This window comes from Drosophila teissieri, chromosome 3R, assembly GCF_016746235.2.
Source record: "Drosophila teissieri strain GT53w chromosome 3R, Prin_Dtei_1.1, whole genome shotgun sequence".
Taxonomy (NCBI): Eukaryota; Metazoa; Arthropoda; class Insecta; order Diptera; family Drosophilidae; genus Drosophila; species Drosophila teissieri.
In genome coordinates, this window is record NC_053032.1 from 3252501 (window position 1) to 3272962 (window position 20462).

Genomic DNA, 20462 nt, shown 5'->3' on the forward strand with positions numbered 1-20462 from the left:
TTTTAGCTGTCTTAAAAAGATTCTTAAAATTCAAGAAAAATTGCATAGTAAACTTTTTATATTTGCGGGATTGTTTAAGATGCAATGAATATAAACATCGGTTTGGCAAAGTCAGTATCCTTTAAAGTTAATTTCTCGTTTTTTTAGACAGAAAATTCTTTCTAATACCCGTTAAATTAAGAGACACAAAGAAGCGTTTCGACCTGGCCGATGTATATATTTTTCTTCCATCTGTATGTCCGTCGTCTGTCCGTATCAACGTCGATATTTCAAAAATTATTAAAGCTAGAAGGTTGAATTTTTGTAGTCAGATTCTAATAAATAAGTTTCAAAAGAACACCATTCCCATTCTTACATATCCCAAAACCGTCACGCCTACACTTTTAAATAACTTCTGAATTTTTTCATGTTACTGTGGCCAATGTAGCGCCCACACACTTTTTAAAAATTATTTAATTTTTTTTTTTGGCCTTCCAATTTTATTGGTATTCCCAAAATTATTATGGCCACGCTCACATGCACGCTAGCTGAGTAAAGGGTACCTGATAGTCGACAAAATCAACTACAACAGTTAATCGTATCTTAAAAGGGGTATACTAGATTCGTTAAAGATTATTTGACAGGTAAAAGGAAACGTTTCAGACCCCTTAATGTATACATATATTGTTAAGTATTTTGGTGATCATTTCAATAAAAAATATAATTTTATTTTGATGGCTTACACCAGATTGTAAAAAAATTATTCTTATGTTCTAGCAAACCTTAAGGATCTACGGAGCTTTACATGTTTGCTTATCGAGAATTTAAGCTTTCTATCGTTTAACGGTTTGTGTATTGGAAAATGAAGGCTTTTGAAGAGTGAACATTTTCAAAAGATCGGCTTAAATTTTTCATGTGGAGAATGAATAAGTCATCTTTTAGATTCCGTCCGTCTGTCTGTCCGTCCGTATGAACGCCGAGATCTCAGGAACTATAAGAGCTAGAAAGTTGAGATTCAGTATGTAGATTCCAGATACATAGACGCAGCGCAAGTTTGTTGACCCATGTTGCCACTTTAGAGCCTACAAACAGCCCAAAACTGCTACGCCCGTACGTTTGAAAAACGTTTTAATATTTTTTCATTTGTTTGTTAGTCTTGTAACTCTCTATTGATTTGCAAAAAAACTATTGCACCGCCCACTCTAACGCCCACGAATCGCTCAAAAATGCCAAGCCCACACTTTAGAAAAATGTTTTTATCTCTTTTTACATTTTTGTTACTTCGTAAATTGCTCTCGATTTGCCAAAAAACTTTTTGCCACGCCCACTCTAACGCCCACAAAACGCCAAAGACTGTCAGTGTTAAAATTTCTTCTTCGCACTTTCACTAGTTGAGTAACGGGTATCAGATAGTCGAGGAACTCGGCTATAGCGCTCTCTCTGTGTCAATATTTTTGTTAACTTGTTTGCATGTTGTACATTTCATGTAAGGGTAAAGTGTGAAAATTATAGCTTATACTAAAATGAGGATTATTAATACATTTTCATGGATTGCAATATTTGTATCTTTTATAATAATCTTTTTTTTTTTGTTACATGTTCGAGAAATATTAGGCTTGTGTTTTGTCGAATATTATTTAATATTGATTCATAGTTCTTTTGACTCTGATGCACAATTGAATATTGTTATAATATTTTTAGTGTTACAAATTTGATTAAGTTTTTTCCGATTCATATTCGAAGTTATAAGTATATTAGGTATCATGTATTGAATGTAAAATGGTTTACAATATTTCTGGAAAGTACAAGTTGGTGTTTGGTGTTTGATTATACTAACAATGGAATGGTCTTTGATAATATTTTTTGTTTATCAATTTGTTTATATTTAAAACATAATTAATGTATACATAAAATTTGCCTTCTTTGTTTTCAATAATAATTTGTCTGCAATTGTCGTGGTAAGGGGTAATATGGAATGTAGGCTGTTCAATTGTGTTTGTGGGAATGTGGGACATTAGGTAGCGGTAGGCAAAAGATTTCATATCCATTAAATTTGTATAGTTAACCTTACCAAGAAGTTTTTGGATTCAATATTTATAGTCGTGATATACTCAGTAAAATATTTCAATATTTTATATTAAAGTGATATTTTTCGAGCTTTTTCTATTCATTTTGAATGGGTATTAATAATTTTGATGCCTTTATTAAAGGTCTTCAATAACGTGATTTAAACTGTCAATCGCAAAAGCATCGTAAAGCTTTGTTATAGGGATGAAATTTGTTTTTCAGTATTTTGACTGTCGTCTTCGTCTAATGTGCCAAAAAGGTAATTGTAGATGGAGCCTACGAAGTTAAACAGTCGTCGTTTGTTACGTTTGGTTATACAAATACCGTTTATTTTATTTTTTTCAATTAGGTAAATTTGTTGTGTTATGTTATTAAATTCCTGACTTTTTTTAAATAAGGTTGTTATTTGTTTCTTCAATTTGTGTTATGTTAATTGTGAAACAGTGATGCATAAAATATATAAATCCTTAACTGTTTTAGTAGGGTTTCGATTGTTACTGTTGTAGTTTACTTCATCATGAAAGACTTTATTTATTTATTATTATTATGAATCCGATTATGCGGGTTGGCAGTAAGTGTTAGCTGGTATTAATAATTTTGTTCTTTTTAACTTTACCTTTATAATGTGTTGCATTTTGGCATTGCTTTCGTTAAATTTGTTTTTCGTCATTTCATTCATTGTTCAATCCTTCCTGTTTTCCTATAGGGACTCATACATTTTGGACTTGTCTTGTCAATATTTTGTGTCAATTTCATAGTTTGGCGTTTTTCATTAATTTTTTTTTTATTTAATTGCTGTTTATCATCTGGATAGGTGCCTGCGTAAAATAAATTGTTAGCTTGTATCTGTACGGTTGTGTTATGTTTAGTTTTGTGGTTTTATGCGTATAAAATTGTTTCTATTCTTCTTTCCGTATATTCTCTATTAGTTTCAGTATTGTAAATGCGTATCTTGTCATTTATTGTTTTGGGTAGGCGTTCTATATCTGCTATTCCTGTTTGCTCGTGGTGATATCAATTTTTTTTCCTTCATTATTCAGCCGAAATTTTAAAGTGTTGCACATAAACGCCGAGACTGTGTCTGCTTTGATTTTCTGTGGTTTTCCCATGTCGTTAAAAATTCTATTTAATTCTTTTTTGGCATCTAGTCAATCTCTACTATTTGTTTTTATAAGGGACGTCATAAAAATCAGTACGTATAGTTGTCTTGGATTATTTGTTTCTGGGGTTATTATATACCCATTACTCGTAAAGTAAGAGGGTATACTAGATTCGTTGAAAAGTATTTAACAGGCAGAAGGAAGCGTTTGCGACCAAGTATATAGAAAAATAATATATATATTCTTGATCAGGATCAATAGCGGAGTTGATCTGGCTGTCGTCTGTCGGACTGTCTGTCCGTCCGTATGACCGTTGAGATCTCAGGAACTATAACAGCTAGAAAGTTAAGATTCAGCATGCGGAGTCTGCATAGTGGCATAGAAGCAGTGGAGTGGCATAGAAGCAGCATTGTTTGTTTACCCATGTTGCCACACCCACTCTAACGCCCACAAAGCGCCCAAAACTGCCACGCCCACACTTTGGAAAAATGTTTTAATATTTTTTTATTAGTCTTTAACGAATACAAGCTGCCACGACCACACTTTTAAAAAATGTTTTGACATTTTTTCACATTTTTGTTAGTCTTGTAAATATCTATTGATTTTGCCACTCCCACTCTAACGCCCACAAGCTCCAAAAACGATCAGTGTTCTCCTTCGTACTTCCACTAGCTGATTAACGGGTATCAGATAGATTTTTAAAAAATAAGTTTCGTTGGTCAACGTTCTGTTTTTGCAAGATTGCAGACTTCGCAATTATTAATGATATTTTGAATTAATTTGTTATGGTCAAAAAAATAGTGAGTTTCTTTAAGAAGTCATATAAAGTTTTCGATACCAGGGTGTAGCAACCTTATGTGTTGAGTAATAATGAATTCCTTGAATTCAGCGTAAGAGATAATGTCCTTGAACTTAATTACGTTATATTACGTTATTATGTGGAAGAATGGATGTGTCACTGTCATTATCTATGTAAATTACGCTAGTATCGTTTAGAAAGTAATTTATTATAAAGGGTTATTAGGGTATTAGGTTCTTTTTTAATATTTAGTTGCCCAAACAATGTCCAATAACTAATTTTCTATTGTACGAGTAGTGTAATTCTTTTAGTGATCGTTTAAAGTTAAACAAAATTGGTTATTATCTTGTGATTATACGAACTCTTATTGCAAAATTGCTAGTGTCCGAAGTAACTTCAAATGTTTTTGTTTGGCAGGACAAATGAGAACGGGGTCATTCATGACACGGGTTTTTAATTTTTCGAAAGATATATTATATGCTTCGTTCTTTTTATTAATTTAAGCTCATTTTTTGGAAAAAAAGTTGATTAGTTTTGCTATTTTTTGCAAAAATATATATATTTTGATCGCTTTTACTGGTGTTTCATTGGGTCGCATACCATCTGGACTTATTGTATGACCCAAGAAATTTGTTTGTTTTTGCGAACGTTTACATTTGTCTAACTGGAACTTAAGATGTACCTCTTTTAGTTTCTATGAAACTTTCTTTGGTGAGTCCGAATGTTCAGTAAGAGCTGTTGAGTAGACGGTAAAATCATCTAAAAATAATTGTTAAAGAGTTCTTTAGGACGAAGTTCACGTAACGCTGGAAAGTTTCTGGGGCTTTTCAAACCAAATGGCATGCAAGAAATTGTGAATTTACCGTTTATGAGTATTTTACTTAAGTTTTGATAGTCGACGACCAATACGAATTTTTGTGTGTCAAAGGCATCCATCTTTTTGGGAACAATCTATAATGGACTGCAATAGGGGGAGCCGCTTTCAAATATGTATAATGCCTTGTTGCAGTATTTCTTCAATTTGCGTGTTAATTCTAGCTTCATAAGCAAATATATATGAATTGGTTCTTTTATATACTAAGTTCTCGTGAAAGGTCTTAATTTCGTGACTTAATGTAATTGTTTAATGCGTAGTTTATTTCAGCTGTAAATTGGTTTTCAAGTATAATTTCTTTAAAATTTCTTGTTGAATTTCTATCACATGGCTGAAGTTTTTTATGGAGGAATATTTTTCCTCTGATAAATGTTTATTTTCTAAAATAATTTATACCACCGTTATTTTTAATTAATACTTTGTTTCCTAACAGAATGGCATAAAATGGTAAAAACGAATGAGTATATGAATGGATTAAAAGAGATAACCAATTGTCGATTGGGGTGGCAGTTTTTGTTTTGAATTATTATAGTATAGGTATTAGTGTTTGATTTTAGTGCGGGGTCTTCATAAAACCTTCTTGTTGAACAATTTGTATTTATTTTTGAACGATCTAAATGTCATTCCTTGCTAGGGTCATGCACGCCCTATCAGGAAGTCAGCGTTGAATAGTATTTTTTAGCGTGGTTGCCATTGCTTGTGAATAAACTAATAAATAGTTTTGGCAGATTTCTAGGGTAACTTTTTAATAATAATGATAGATTTATATTCTAATTGCTCACAAAATTGACGTAAATTACCTGGTATGATATACAATACATGCGTCGCAAAAGTTCCTCCAGGATAAACGAACTGAGACTTCGCTCTCTAGAGAACTGATGCATTTGGCGTATTTGTCAAAGAAGTTGGGTTATATTATCAACTGATAATGGCATTTTAATTTTATTTGTTTAAAATACGTTCTTTGTTATGTAGCGGACACGCTTGTTTTTGTTTAATCGGACTACTGTTTTTGTTCATGTTCACAGACTGCTAGAGTATGTCGAGTCTTATGTGAACTACACTGTGTACTTTGGTATATTATCTTATACCTTAGTCTCTATTGCGTAGCGGGCGACTAAAAAAAGGGTTTTTAATATAACAAGGACACACAGGTTCTTGGGCGGATACCGATTGAGCCACTTTAATTGTAAAAGCTACCGATTCACTTTGCTGCGGTAAATTCGCATGCACAATCTGATGGATAATTTGGTCATACAAATTACCTTTTCACGTACGAATTTACTAGGACTTTTTTTTCGGTAACCTACCGGCTGCGCCAATCAAGTATTTAGTTCTGAAGTATAAGTTCTCCCACAAGGCGTCCGAAATTGTCACGCACACACTTTTGATAACAGTTATTTTTAATTTATTTTATGTATTGTCAATTACCATCTATATTTTAAAATTTCAATTTCTTTCTCGCCCTTCCACTAAAAGAGTAACGAGTATCTTATCATCGAGAAACTCAACTAGAGTTACTTCTTGTTAATATCTGAGCTTGCTTTTTAAATTTGGTTACAGATTTGTAGCTGAACACATGCTTCAGGGGCTCAGATGCTGTGATCCATTATACTCCAAGGCACTTAAATAAACTTTTACGACAAGTAAAAACATGAACAGAAATATAATTTCAGTTTTAAAGTTCCTTTTAAATCCCTTTGAACGCTATTATCGAGTTACTAGATACGTTGAAAATGATCCCGCTATCGAATCTGTGTGATTGTTACTTCTGCGTTACTTACTGCGATTTGATAATAAATAACATACAAACATTGCAGCTTTAACCATTACATTTCTAGTTTAAAATGTATTTTTTAATGTATTTTTATTCCCCTACAGATTTCGTTTTCGGAAGTTTGGCAGAACTCATACAAAAAATTAAGGAAACATCAAAAATCATTTATCAAATTGAAACTACTATTTAAGTTAGACTGACAAAAAGTTCCTCGAAAAAATATTCTACCTTATCTAGTATGGATAAATTGTGAATGTTAATGTAGTGAAATGAATCCAAATGTTAAAAATCCTATCCCAAGCACGGAGAAACTAGGAAAAAATTAAAAACCGTTTTCTAATAACACCAGCATACAATAGTGCACCAAATCGTACATTTACGCATTTGCATTCATTCAAGAATAAGTGGTTGAAGTACACTGAACTTGCTGTCATCTGAAGCCACAGCTGCGCCATACGGCGGCGTCTTTGTAATGGAGTCGCGCCTGGCATCGAAAAGACACACCTCATACCCACAACCCTTTCGTCATCGTGTGGTGCTTATTGGATGGGCTTTAATATGGACAATGTCCCTGAACTCTGTATTCTGTGGAGAAAAATTGGGTAAGACGCCTTCTTAAGCATTATTATCTTTTCCTAACCGAATGGTATCTTGGTCAAATTTCATTGCCCTGAGTTTTTTGGATGTTACAAATATCGCAATAGCGCGACTACGATACATTGCGATTGAAAAGACCCAATACTGCCGCGTTGGTATGGGGTTCTCAACCACAAGACCAGAACGAGTGCAGCTCTGATTATAGTTCACATACTACCGTTCACATTGGCCAATAGACGTTGCCTTTAAATCTGCAAACTATTAAGGAACCATGTAAAAGAACAAAACATCAGCATCAAAAATCACTATATAATTCGAATGTACAATAGCAGTGTTACTGCATAAGCGTAATCCATTCTGTATAACGGAATGACATGAACTGTTTTGGAGTAGTACAATCATGTACAATTTTCGTTTCTATTTTCCACGCCCCCTAAAAGTTGAGCTATGTTTAAAACCATGTCTTGCGCACGCGCCATAACGGTTTTGATATTTGCTAATGCCATAATATTTCTACAGATTGCTACTGGCAAAACCGATTTATGTAATAGTGTTGCTGTTATACAGGGCGAATTTAAAATAAAGGTTAATCAAAAGTTAAAATCCCAATGTTGAGCTTTAGAAAGCTTTTTTATAACGGACCTAGAAGTAGAAGTGGTAAGACGTTATAACAATTAAGATTAAGTACTCTATTAGGTATATTGTCCATCAGGATGTCAATATGAAAGTCAAGATATCGGAAACTAAAAGGTGAACAAGATTAATAAAATAAATGCAGTTTCTAGTGCCTAGTCTTATTCAAAAGATTGTCACTCGTATACTAGATTCGTTGAAAAGTATGTAACAGGCAGAAGAAAGCGTTTATGACCATATCAAGTCCGTCCGTATGAAGGTTGAGATCTCGGAAACAATAGCAGTTAGAGAGTTGAACAGAGACTTAGAAAGATTAAGCATACAGAGACATGGACGCAGCGCAAGTTCGTTGATTCATGTTGCCACGCCCACTCTAACGCCCACAAGCCGCTTGAAATTTTGTATTAATCTATCGATTTGCTAAAAAAATATTTGCCACGCCCACTCTAACGCCCACAAGCCGCGCAAAGCTGCCACGCCCACACTTTTGAAAATTGTTTTGATAATTTGTTATTAGTATTGTAAATTTCTATCGATTTGCAGAAAAACTTTTTGCCACGTTCACCCCGACGCCGACAAACCGCCCAAAACTGACACGCCCAAACTTTGGAAAAATGTCAGATTTATGTTAGTCTTGTACATTTTTCTCGATTTACCAAAAATCGTTTTGCCACGCCCACTCTAACGCCCACAAACCGGCAAAGACTGTCAGTGTTAAAAATGTCTCCTTCGCACTTCCACTAGCTGAGTAATGGGTATCAGGTAGTCGAGAAACTTGACTATAGCATTCTCTCTTGTTTTATACTTTTTTTGGTCGGAAACGTGTCATTCTACCCTTTACAAATTTTTTAACGAATTCTTTTACTCTACGAGTAACGGTATTATTTAAAGTGACTTGGACGTTAAAAATTTTATATTTATCCCAGACCGAAAATGAATGAAAAGTGAATTGACATCTTAAAGGCCGATTTTAGGTAAACGATATTTTAAACTTAAATACGTTTCCTAACGATATAACGATATAAAAATGTTCTAAGATATATGTATCTATGTATATACATACATATAACGGATGTGAAAGCTGGTAAAACCAAAAAAAAGGAATTTGGCAGAAATGGAAAGATGAAATATATTTTGTTATACTTAAGAAAATAGGGGTGAGAAAACATCAAAATAAATTTGGCAAAATGCTCTATAAAGTATGCGTATATATCAAAGATATTGCAAAAATTTTTATTATACAAAAATTTTACAAAATGACTGATTTAACATATGCAACACCTTATTAAACTTTGATTTGATCAGTTTCGCGTTTTGAAATCAAATAATAAAAGCTTATTGCATTTATTATAAGTATCTCTTTTACTAAACGCAAAAAACTTTTTAAGTATGAAAAAATATTTAAATTTCCATCCCTTTAAAAGTTGTAATGAAAATAATAATAAAAAAGACATTTCTAACAAATATTATGGTTCCGATTAAAGATTTTTTAATAATCAAAAACCAGAGAACATTTTTTGATTCACCTAAAGTGCACAGTTTTTGCAATGAATAGCAAAAAAAAAGTGAACAGAATTTATTTTCAGATTTCTGAATTGGATGTGCAGCCAGTATTAGCTTGTTCACTTGTTCTAACCGCTACTGCTAACTCGTTTTTTTTTTGTTCATATAAAATGGAAATTATATCCAAATGTTACATTTGTGTTTGCTTATTGATAGTGTCTGAGTAATAAATTGAATATGATACGAAACGAATAGTCAGATATTCCGGAAGTCGTAGGATTATATTTATATAAAATTAAACAAGTTCGACTCCGCAGAAATAAAACTAAGAAAAAAGATACGAGTGCGGCAGTTACACTGACCCACAATCACAATTCCGAATGGTGAAAGGTTCTTTTGTCAAAGGAACAGCTCTGGCTCTCTTTACCAAAAACGACATGCGCCGTTATCCTTATTAAGAGTCGATTTGCTGGACCTCTGTTGCTACTGAGAGAATTTCCTTGTCGACAGCTCGACGATGAAGGTGCGCGATGGCACTCGGCTTCGATGACAACGTCCTAATTCCGAGTCCTGGCGGAAAATACAGTAGTTCACCGTAAATCTCCCATCGTCGCGGACGTGTGTAGTTTGAGATACTAGTACTATCTGAAAGCGTACCGCCTGTCACGCGCTGTACTTGATGAAATCGGAAGCAAACGTATATTTGCACATGTTTTTTCATAACGAGCTAGGGGAGAACCTTTAAATGTGTATGTGTTCTCGGAACAGTCAAAAAGTAAAATATAATAATATCAATACAATAGAGAGACCAAAAAGTGCTGCATTCGTCTCATCTTTCTTGTCCATCCCAAATAATGCACCGAACTAAAATATATGGAGCCCTAAAAGCCGGCAGCCAAGAATTTAGCGCCCTTCGTAATTTAGCCACCCCCGACGACATGTGTCCCTTAAGAGCGTTAGTGGGAAAGTATAGATAGTTAGAAATGCGAAATATATTTATTTACTACGATTAATTGTTAGTTTCAAAACCAAATTTCGATTAGTTCCAACGATATGATCACTAAGGTAAACTTAGGTCAGTTTTTCTCAGAAAAAATTTTGAAAGGGTGAGAATTTTCACGTTCAGACAGTTATTGGTAAATCGATCTGAAAATTGTTCTGAATACTCTATATTTAAGTATAAAGATTTAACATAAATTTGTTTGATTTATTGATAAGTATAAATTTTCAAAAAGCATGTCACTGACCAAATAAAAAAATGGTAATTCACAACAAGACTTCGACCTCCAGGTGTCCTATCGATGACAATCGTCTAAAAGCGAGAGTCATTCTGTTGTTAAAATTTAAATAAAAGCGGCTGCTTCCGTTCCAGAAGAAATTTTTCATTTGCCTAATGCAAATTTAAATATAAAGAGAAAATTACAAATACCATAAAAAAGCAAAGAAATTTGGAAATTACGCCGAAGGTCTATGTTCGTTGGAGATTTCAGCATAGTTCAAAATAATATTTTGCAATTTAAATCTCCACTAACTAATATTCGGAATGCTGTCGAAGACAGAAGCGTACACATCTTACTGTATTGTTTGACAAAGTTCATATTTCAGAAAATCGAAAGTGGTCTAATAGTGACAATATTTTTTGGATACCACTCCAATCTCAAATCGTTCATATGCTCGTGAAGATGAATTTGAATGCCTTTGCTGCTGGGCTTATAGGTGGTGTTGATTCAGTGAGGCCAGGCCGCTTATACAAGGACCATTATAATTTCTCTTAGCCCATAGCGTTTATAATATATTAATATTATATATTAATCCGAGTTTTACATTAATCTTCAAAGTTAAAGCTTATAATAAATATGTGCGCTTAATTATACAATGAAGTGATTGTCGAAAAGTTATAGATTTCGACTTTTTGTAGTTTTATATGGGCTGATTTAACCAACCCATGAGTGGCAAATTTAAAAAGTCAACAGGAAGAGCTTGGATTCTAATGCGAGTGACATACGAGGCCGGCAAAGGCTTCCTATGCTTCACCGCAAGTCGATTTACTGATTATAAGTCTCTCGCCTCTGCCAGAGGATGGATTACTGGAAGCCCAGGGCGTTGGTGCTGTCGGTCATGTGTATCATTAGCACCGCCACGGCAGATGGGGAAATCATTTTTCGCATCGATCCTTTGGGTAAGCAAGGTTAATGCACTTGAGCGATTTTAAGATATGGGCAATTCCACGCGAAGGTCAACCATTACTTCCATTTTTTGTCCCGTGCGACAGCGGTAGTTGTTTGCAATTATCTTTAAAATGAAAAGTTGGCCGAACTCAACTTTTTCACCAATAATAGAGCTATGGAAGAGTAATAATTTAAACCTACTCGTCAAATTTAAAATGCTTTAATTGTGTATTTTTTTCCTTTAAAAGCGTACAAATGTTCCGTGCGACAGCACGGAATTGCCCATATATATAATTTATTTCAGGATTAACTTTTATGATTAATTTTATATGTAGTTTACGAAAATGCGTTTGATAAAATACAATGATTCTAACTAACAATTCTGCACTAAATGTAATAAGTTACATTGAGAAAGCTATAAATTTCGGTTGACATTATAATAAATTCTTCTCATTTTTAAATCATGTTAAGCTGTAATTATTATAAGGAAACCAGTAAAAAACAAGAGAGAACGCAATAGTCGAGTTCTCCGATGAGAACGAGAAATTTACACATTTTTCTGGCATATCAATAGAAATTGGAAAAAAAATAAATTTAAAGGAAAAAAAGTTTATAAATTGTTTAAAGGAGTGGGTGTGAAGCGGTGTGGCCAAAGCGTTTTTCGTAAAGCGATAAAAATTATCAAGACAAACAATAAAACGGAAAAAAAGTCAAAACAGTTTCTAAAAGTTTTGGCCTGACAATTTGGGCGATTTGTGGGCGTTAGATTGGGTGTGGCAACACGAGTAGATAAACATACGCCTACACACTTCACGCCCACACTTTTAAAAAAGTTTTGATATTTTTTCACAGTTTTGTTTGTACATTTTTGTTTAAATTTCTCTCGATTTGCCAAAAAACTTTTTGCCAAGCCCATTCTAACGACCACAAACCGCCAAAAACTGTTAGTGTTGAAGAGTCTCCTTCGCACTTCCACTAGCTGAGTAACGGGTATCAGATAGTCGGGGAACTCGACTAATGCTTTCTCTCTTGTTCTTGAATTGTATTTAATTGTTTGAAAATTTAATTTCTGTTTGAGCTAGATCTAATGTCTTAAATCTGTTACTTGTCGGCAAATATATCAGTCACCAGCGATGGCCTTTGGAGTTGCCAATAAGAAAAAGACAACGTTTTAATTTTTTATCATTACAATTTTGTATGCATTACATAATCAGATTTTTTGGTCATATCCAAAAATTAAAACTTGTAATATTTACATAGAACAAATTTTGTCTTGAAATTCGAGGCTTAGTTTCACAACAGCAAGGTTTTCTTTGGCAGAAACCAATGAATACGAAACGCTCCCTTTTCGTAAAACAACGACACCGTTCGAGCGAAATTTCTTTTGAGCTCGGCGCTAAGGTCAACTGGAGTTAAGCCAGCTATTTCCTTAAACATTTAATAAGACCTATCCCAATCTGCACAGTAATACATACAAAAGGTTTTATTCTTAGCTGGTGTATAAGTTAACGAACTCAAATGCCAAAGATATCTCCAAAGGTATTTGATATCTCATTGATTGACAATTAATGGTAAAATTTTTAAAATATTTATTTTCCAATAATGTAATTATACTCTTTACTCAAAGAGTAATAGGGTATGTCCGTCTGTCCGTATAAGCGATTTGATATATAAAAGCTAAACTTGTGGGATTAAACATGTAGCTTCCATAGGCAGCGCAAGGTTGTTTCCAAATGTTGCCACAAACCGCCCAAAACTGCTAAGCCCCCACTTTTCAAAAATGTTTTAATATTTTTTAATTTTTTTATGTCTTGTAAATTTCTATCGATTTACCAAAAAAACTTTTTGCAACGCCCATTCTAACGCTCACAAGCTGCCCAAAACCGTCCAGCCCACAATTTTGAAAAATTATTTAATTTATTTTCATTAAAATAACAGTATGCCCGAAAAAAGGGTTGCTTTTTAAAAATTTAGGTATTATTCTTTCCCAGCTTGAGAGATATCACATACTTTATATGATACCAATTTGTCTTAATTATATACTTTACTCCTAATAGGTGAACCACATCCGTCCAATTCCCGTTAAAAACGCTATTTGAGTTACTCGATTCCCGTTACTCAGCTAGTGGCAGTGCGAACGAGAGATTCATAGAAATTGGCATATCGATGAAATGAGCAAGAAAATAATAAAATTATAATAAAAAAAAAATTTTTAAATTGAGGGCTTGGGAGTTATGGGTGGCTTGTGGGCGTTAGAGTAGGGGTGGCCACAATTTTTTTAGCGTATCGATAGAAATTGGAAAGGCAAATAATAAAATGAAAAAAGGGGCACACATTTTTCTAAACGGTGGGCGTGGCAGTGTTGTGCGGTTTTTAGGCGTCTTCCGGAGTCTGCATGCTTATTCTCAACTTTCTAGCTTTTATAGTTCCTGAGATCTTGACGTTCATACGGACGGACGGACAGACAAACTTAGCTAGATAGACTCAAGAATATATATACTTTATATGGTCGGAAATGCTAACTTCTACCTGTTACATACTTTTCAACGAAAAGGAAATATTAAAGTCACTTTTTGCGGTTTGTAGGCATCAAAGTGGGCTGGTCCACAATATTTGAGCACATCAGTAAACAAATAATAAAATACTTTTTAAGTACTCTACGAGTAACGGGTATAAAAATGCGAGTAATATATAAAGCACATTTTGAAACTTTACTTATAACTGGTATTTATTAGGTTTAATTACTACAGCTATTTAATGCTCTATTCTATTTTCTTTTGACATAGCTTTATTATCGGCTACTTTGCGCACATATCAGAAAGCGGCATGTGACTCGGATCAAGTGGTTATAGCCTGTCCCCGTGGTACTAGTATTTCAATTGAGTTTGCCCAGTACAACAAGTTTGTTGCGAAAGGTAAAGCATGCACTCACATTTTAAACCTGAATTTGAATTAAGGGGTAAATCTAACTTTTACGCACCCACTTTACAGACGGCTACAGTATCGAAGAATTATGTCCTGGGTCTGGTGAAAGAGGATCAAAAATCCGAGGTAGAACAAAGCACCTACTTCGCGGATCGATCTTTGGCTCACCCTCACTAAACATACCGTCTAACGAATATATGAATGAAGGGCACTCTCTTGCAGTCCCAGTACAACCCGTTCCTGAATCCAACAGCAGCAGTGCCACTAGCTCCGAACCAACTTCTAGCATGACCCCCTCTGTTGACGATATGAAAATTACTAATTACAATACTGACGACGCTTCTGAGAACTGCATGTGGCCAAATGCATTACAGGTACTGGAACATTTTTTTATCAAGTCTACAAGATATGAGACTTGTATTTTTTTTGCACCCTTAGCATGTCGTAGCTGTAAAAGGTAGCATGGCTTTGATGTAGCTTTTGATGTTGTATTTTATTAGTTAAATAAAGAAACATTTTTCGTTAAAAAACTTTATATCAGAACTTTTGTATAAAGAAAGTGCGACCCGTCACTAGTTTTCACCTTGTTGAGAGATGTTTTCGCTTGATTACTTATATAATACTATAAAATGTTTCTAATTTCGTACTATCCTCCTGCTTTTATTTTTCCCTTAATCGTGGAGTAACACGGCTAACTAGATTCGTTAAAAAGTGAGTAACAGGTAGAACGAAGCGTTGCAGGGCGTTTATAAGAACTACTTCTGGTCATTGAGGTAAATTAAACCAACAATGGTAAGGTTTAAAAGTTCTGAAATCAACTGATTTTATATTAAACTATACCATACAATACATTCAATTAAATAATTAGTTTTTGCCACATTGTAACATTTTTGTTTGTCAATTATTTGTCTATCTAGCTTTCTGTGCCAACAAACTGAGTAACGGTTATCTGATAGTCCAGAAACTCGATTATTGCGTTTTCTCTTAAATTTATAATTATCAGATGTTTAAAAATGTTGTTTTCCACTTTTACTTTAAGTATACCTCAATACTATGACCAGAAGTAGGTGCGTAAAACCATAATTATATTATTCTAATGTCTTTGGTAAAACTAAGTGTCAGCACTCATATCTTGATAAGTATATTTATATCCGTAACTCGTAGAATAAACGAAAGTTGCAACCAAAGAAGCTGTCTCACTCACAGTTCGGGGAAAAGTATGTAGGAAGGAGAATATAAACACAACAGTTTTTGGCAGTTTGTGGGGGTGGCAACAAGACTTTTGGCAAATCGAGAGAAAATTTAAAAGACTAACAAAATTGTGAAAAAATATCAACACATTTTTCATAAGTGTGGGCGTGACGGTTTTGCGCGATTTGTGGGCGTGGAAACATGAATCGACAAACTTTCACTTCGTCTATGTCTCTGTAGTCTGCATGGTGAATCTCAACTTTCTAGGTTTTATAGTTCGAGATAGTTTGAGATCTCGACGTTCATACGGACGGAAAGTAAGACGGACGAACAGACGGATGGCCAGATCGACTTGAGTATTGATCCTGATCAAAAATATATAGATATACTTCATATGGGCCGAAACGCTTTCTTCTGCCTGTTACATACATTTAAACGAGTATAGTATATATGTACATAGATGCAGCGCAAATTGGTTTACCCATGCTGCCACTCTCACTCACTCTACTGCCCATAAACCGCTCAAAACTGCCACAACCACACTTTTAAAAAATGTTTTGAAATTTTTTCAGTTTTTGTAAAGTTTTATCGGTATGCTAAACTGAAGCTTTCTTTGTGTAGGTATAAAAGAAAAAGCTAAGTTAAGGCACAGAAATATTTCTGTATGGTCGTTTTCGTAGCAATAGATTGCGATGCACCTCAGCAGACGATTTTGCTAAAAATATCCCAAGCAAGATTGCTATACAAGAATACCAGTTTCAATTGTTACATTTAGTTGAAGCTGACTCCATTTTATAGTTAAAACTAGTTTTCCTGAATGAGAGTGCGTTTTAGGCACTGCCTGTGCTTTCCAATCGTATACGGTAGATATGTATATATCGGGCTTATCCGAATCACTGTTATTTCCTTTGTACTGACCAATGGCTTTTTATGGCCGTTATTTTGTCTGTCCGTGTAAACGCTGTCATCACAGGAACTATTAAGCTTAGAAATTTGAGTTTAAGCAGATTCTAGTGTCGACTACGCTATCCAGGACTGTGTCGTTTCCACATCTTAGGTAAGGATCAGTTTTCTTATACCTGTTACACCACCTGCTTTTAAATTTGTTTTTGTTAGTATATAATTGAATTATTTTTCGTCAATTTTCTTCGATATGCCCACTCTTACAAACAAACTTGACAAATCTAAATTAGATTTGCTTAAATTTTCACTTGGTGTCTTGCCATTTTCGATCAATATTCCATTTTAATTTTGGACACGCTCTCTGTACAGCCTACAAACCGGCCAATACACTTTTGAAAAATATTTGTATTTTTGTTCATTTTATTATTTGGCTTTCAACTTTAAAACCACAAGCCGCAAGAAGCACTCCTCCTGTTCAGTGTGAATTATCTGATAGTTAAGAAAATCGAATATTGCCCATTCTCTTGTTTTAACTCTACGATGAATATGTATAATTACAAGGTAAAAGAAAAGCCTCCCGAAGAGGTTTTCGCAAACTTTTCCTTTTCGTCTGCATGCACTTTGTAAGGAATATTGATAATAGGTCGGAAGAAAAACTAATTTTTGTGTTTGTTCTTCCCATCCTCAGTACTCCTTACTGCAAACTGTCGTCGAGGCGTGCCAAAAGAAGAAGCACTGCAAGTTCCACGGATCCCTGCAATTATACGGCCAGGGCTCCAGCGGTGTGGGGGACTCGTCTGGAACCAGCAGCTATCACAGCAGCACAGCCAGCTCCAATGCAATAAGCAGCGATCCTTGTCCCAAGCGCAAAAAAATTGTCGAAGTAGCTTACAAATGTCGGCCATGTAAGTTTGTCTTACATATTAAAATTTAATTTTTGGAAGCCACTTAGCATCGTCAACCATATATTATTTACTGTGCATCAATGGGAAGTTAAATCATGTTAAGAGTCTCGTATTTATAGATATTTTGTATCAGTATCACTAATCGATTCAACCTGGCCCTGTCCGTCTGCCTGTTCGTACTCGGTAACTATACAATTTAGAAGAGGAGCAAACGCAGTGCAAGTTTGTTTTTTTTGTTGACCCATGAAGCCTCGCCTACTCTAACGCCACCAAGCCGCTCAAAACCGCCACGCCCACGCGCAATTGTATTTCAGTTTTTTCATTTTATTATTTGCCTTGGTTACTCGGTTACTCGTAGAGTGGTAGTAACCTAGTAGGTTCGTTGAAAAGTATGTAATAGGCAGAACGACGTTTCCGACCATATAAACTATATATATATTCTCTTTCAGGATTGATCTAGCCATGTCCGTCTGTCTTTCTGTCCGTATGAACATCGAGATCTCAGGAACTATTAAAGCTTAAAAACTGAGATTAAGCGTGAAGTTTCCAGATACATAGACGCAGCGCAAGTTTGTTGACCAATGTTGAAACGCTTACTCTACCGCCCACAAACCGCCCAATACTGCCACACCCACACTTTTGAAAACTGTTTTCATATTTTGCAGTTAGTAGTCTTGTAAATTTCTATCGGTATGCTAAACTTTGTGCAGGTATAATAAAAAAGAGAATATTTCAGTACTGTCCTTTTCGTTGCAAACGTTGATTTAGATTGCGATGCAACTCAGCAGACCATTTTTACTAAAAGTACCCGAAGCAAGCTGCTTTACAAGAACACCGCTTTTAAATGTTACATTTAGTACAGCCTCTAAATCCATTTGTCACCATAAAAAACAGCGCGGCACAGTATTAACCAATCTTCTATTCAAAGTCCATTTTCTCTGCCCCCGGCGCTGTCACCGATAAAAGCATTTGTAAAACCAGTTTCACATTGGAATTTTAAATAAAACAAGAGAGAACGCTATAGTCGAGTTCCCCGACTATCTGATACCCGTTACTCAGCTAGTGGAAGTGCGAAGGCGAGTCTCTAACACTGACAGTTTTTGCCGGTTTGTGGGCGTTAGAGTGGCCGTGGCAAAAAGTTTTTTGGCAAATCGATAGAATTTTACAAGACAAATACAAAAATGAAAAAATATACAAACATTTTTCAAAAGAGTGGGCGTGGCAGCTTTGGACGGTTTGTGGGCGTTAGAGTGGGCGTGGCAAAAAGGTTTTTGGCAAATGGATAGAAATTTACAAGACAAATACAAAAATGAAAAAATATCAACACGTTTTTCCAAAGTGTGGGCGTGGCAGTTTTGGGCGGTTTGTGGGCGTTGAAGTGGGCGTGGCAACATGAATCAACAAACTTGCGCAGCTTCTACGTCTCTGGAGACTGTATGCTTAATCTGAATCTTTTTAGCTTTAATAGTTCCTGAGATCTCGCCGTTCATTCGGACGGACAGACGGACATGGCCAGATCGACTCGGCTATTGATCCTGATCAAGAATATATATACTTTATATGGTCGGAAACGCTTCCTTCTGCCTGTTACATACTTTTCAACGAATCTAGTATACCCTTTTACTCTACAAGTAACGGGTATATTTAACCTTAGCCATAAAACTCCGCAAAGGTACATTAAATTAAAAAAATAACTTTTTTATTTTATTTCCGAGGAAAAACAAAACTTATTCTTAACTTGGATCAATAGCCGAGTCGATCTGGTCAAGTCTGTTTGTCCTTTCTTCCGTATGAACGTCGAGATCACGAATATATGTATATACTTTATATGGTCCGTAAAGCTTCTTACTAGCTATTACATACTGAAAGAGAGTCAAAATAATAAGACTTTCCTCATTGAGTTTTTGTAAGAAACTGATTTTATTTAGAAATATCTTCGGTTTAAGTAGGTGACATGAGAATCGCATCTTAAAGTAAATGGCCTACGCAGAGGCCTTATCGAGGTCTCCCACTAAGGGGCTATCGCCTTAGATAATAAAATCCTAAATATAAATTTAACACTCTCGATTCATATACACAAGATATGAACGGAGCCCAAAATTGTAGGTCTTTAAGTATATTCGTGTTCGTCTGAACATTCTGCCAAGGGCCAGCAAAATTAGAATTAAATTAGTTGCATTATAAAAAGAATGGACTGTATTTATTTTATTCGATATAATTTATTTTGCAACTAATATTTATACCCGTTACTCGTAGAGTAAAAGGGTATACTAGATTCGTTGAAAAGTATGTAACAGGCAGAAGAAAGCGTTTCCGACCATATAAAGCTATATATTCTTGATCAGGATCAATAACCGAGACGATCTGGCCATGTCCGTCTGTCCGTCCGTATGAACGTCGAGATCTCAGGAACTACAAAAGCTAGAAAGTTCAGACTAAGCATACAGACTCCAGAGACATAGAAGCAGCGCAAGTTTGTCGATTCATGTTCCCACGCCCACTGTAACGCCCATGAACCGCCCAAAACTGCCACGCCCACATATTTTAAAAAGGTTTTGATATTTTTTCTTTTTTGTTTTAGTCTTGTAAATTTCTATCGATTTGCCAAAAATCGAATTTTTTGCCACGCCCACTTTAACGCCCACAAACCGCCCAAAGCTGCCACGCCCACACTTATGAAAAATGTTTTGATATTTTTTCATTTTTGAATTAGTCTGGAAAATTTCTATTGAGTTGTCAAAAAAGTTTTTGCCACGCCCACTCTAACGCCCACAAACCGCCAACAGCTGTCAGTGTTGAAATTTCCAGCGTTTAAAAAACTGCCGTAAGTTTCATTTCACATGATTTTGCTTCTGCTTCTGCTTCTGAAAAATCAGAAGTCGCAGTCAAAGCATAAGTAAAAATCCCGCAGCGACGAATATCAAAAATCAGCAGCAGTCGCCGTTTTTCGTTTTTTCGCTTTCTGCTTTGCTGTTGCTTTTCATCGTAGACGTTCGTCGCTGCTGCAGCTACCGGCGACTTTCGGAAGTCGTCGGCAGTCG

At 35.1% G+C, this 20462-nt stretch overlaps 1 protein-coding gene across 2 annotated transcripts in view; it reads left to right on the forward strand.

Moving 5' to 3' along the window:
- Positions 1 to 20462, forward strand: part of LOC122619610 — a 56637-nt gene that overhangs the window by 1226 nt on the left and 34949 nt on the right. The window contains exons 2-5 of one of the 2 annotated variants that reach the window (XM_043796635.1): positions 6701 to 7198; positions 14284 to 14412; positions 14489 to 14796; positions 17205 to 17421. In XM_043796635.1, the coding sequence (XP_043652570.1) occupies positions 7069 to 7198; positions 14284 to 14412; positions 14489 to 14796; positions 17205 to 17421 (784 nt within the window). In that variant the 5' untranslated portion in view covers positions 6701 to 7068. Of the gene's footprint in view, positions 1 to 6700; positions 7199 to 11408; positions 11509 to 14283; positions 14413 to 14488; positions 14797 to 17204; positions 17422 to 20462 lie in introns of those variants that run through there. The other variant, XM_043796636.1, reaches the window with a different exon arrangement.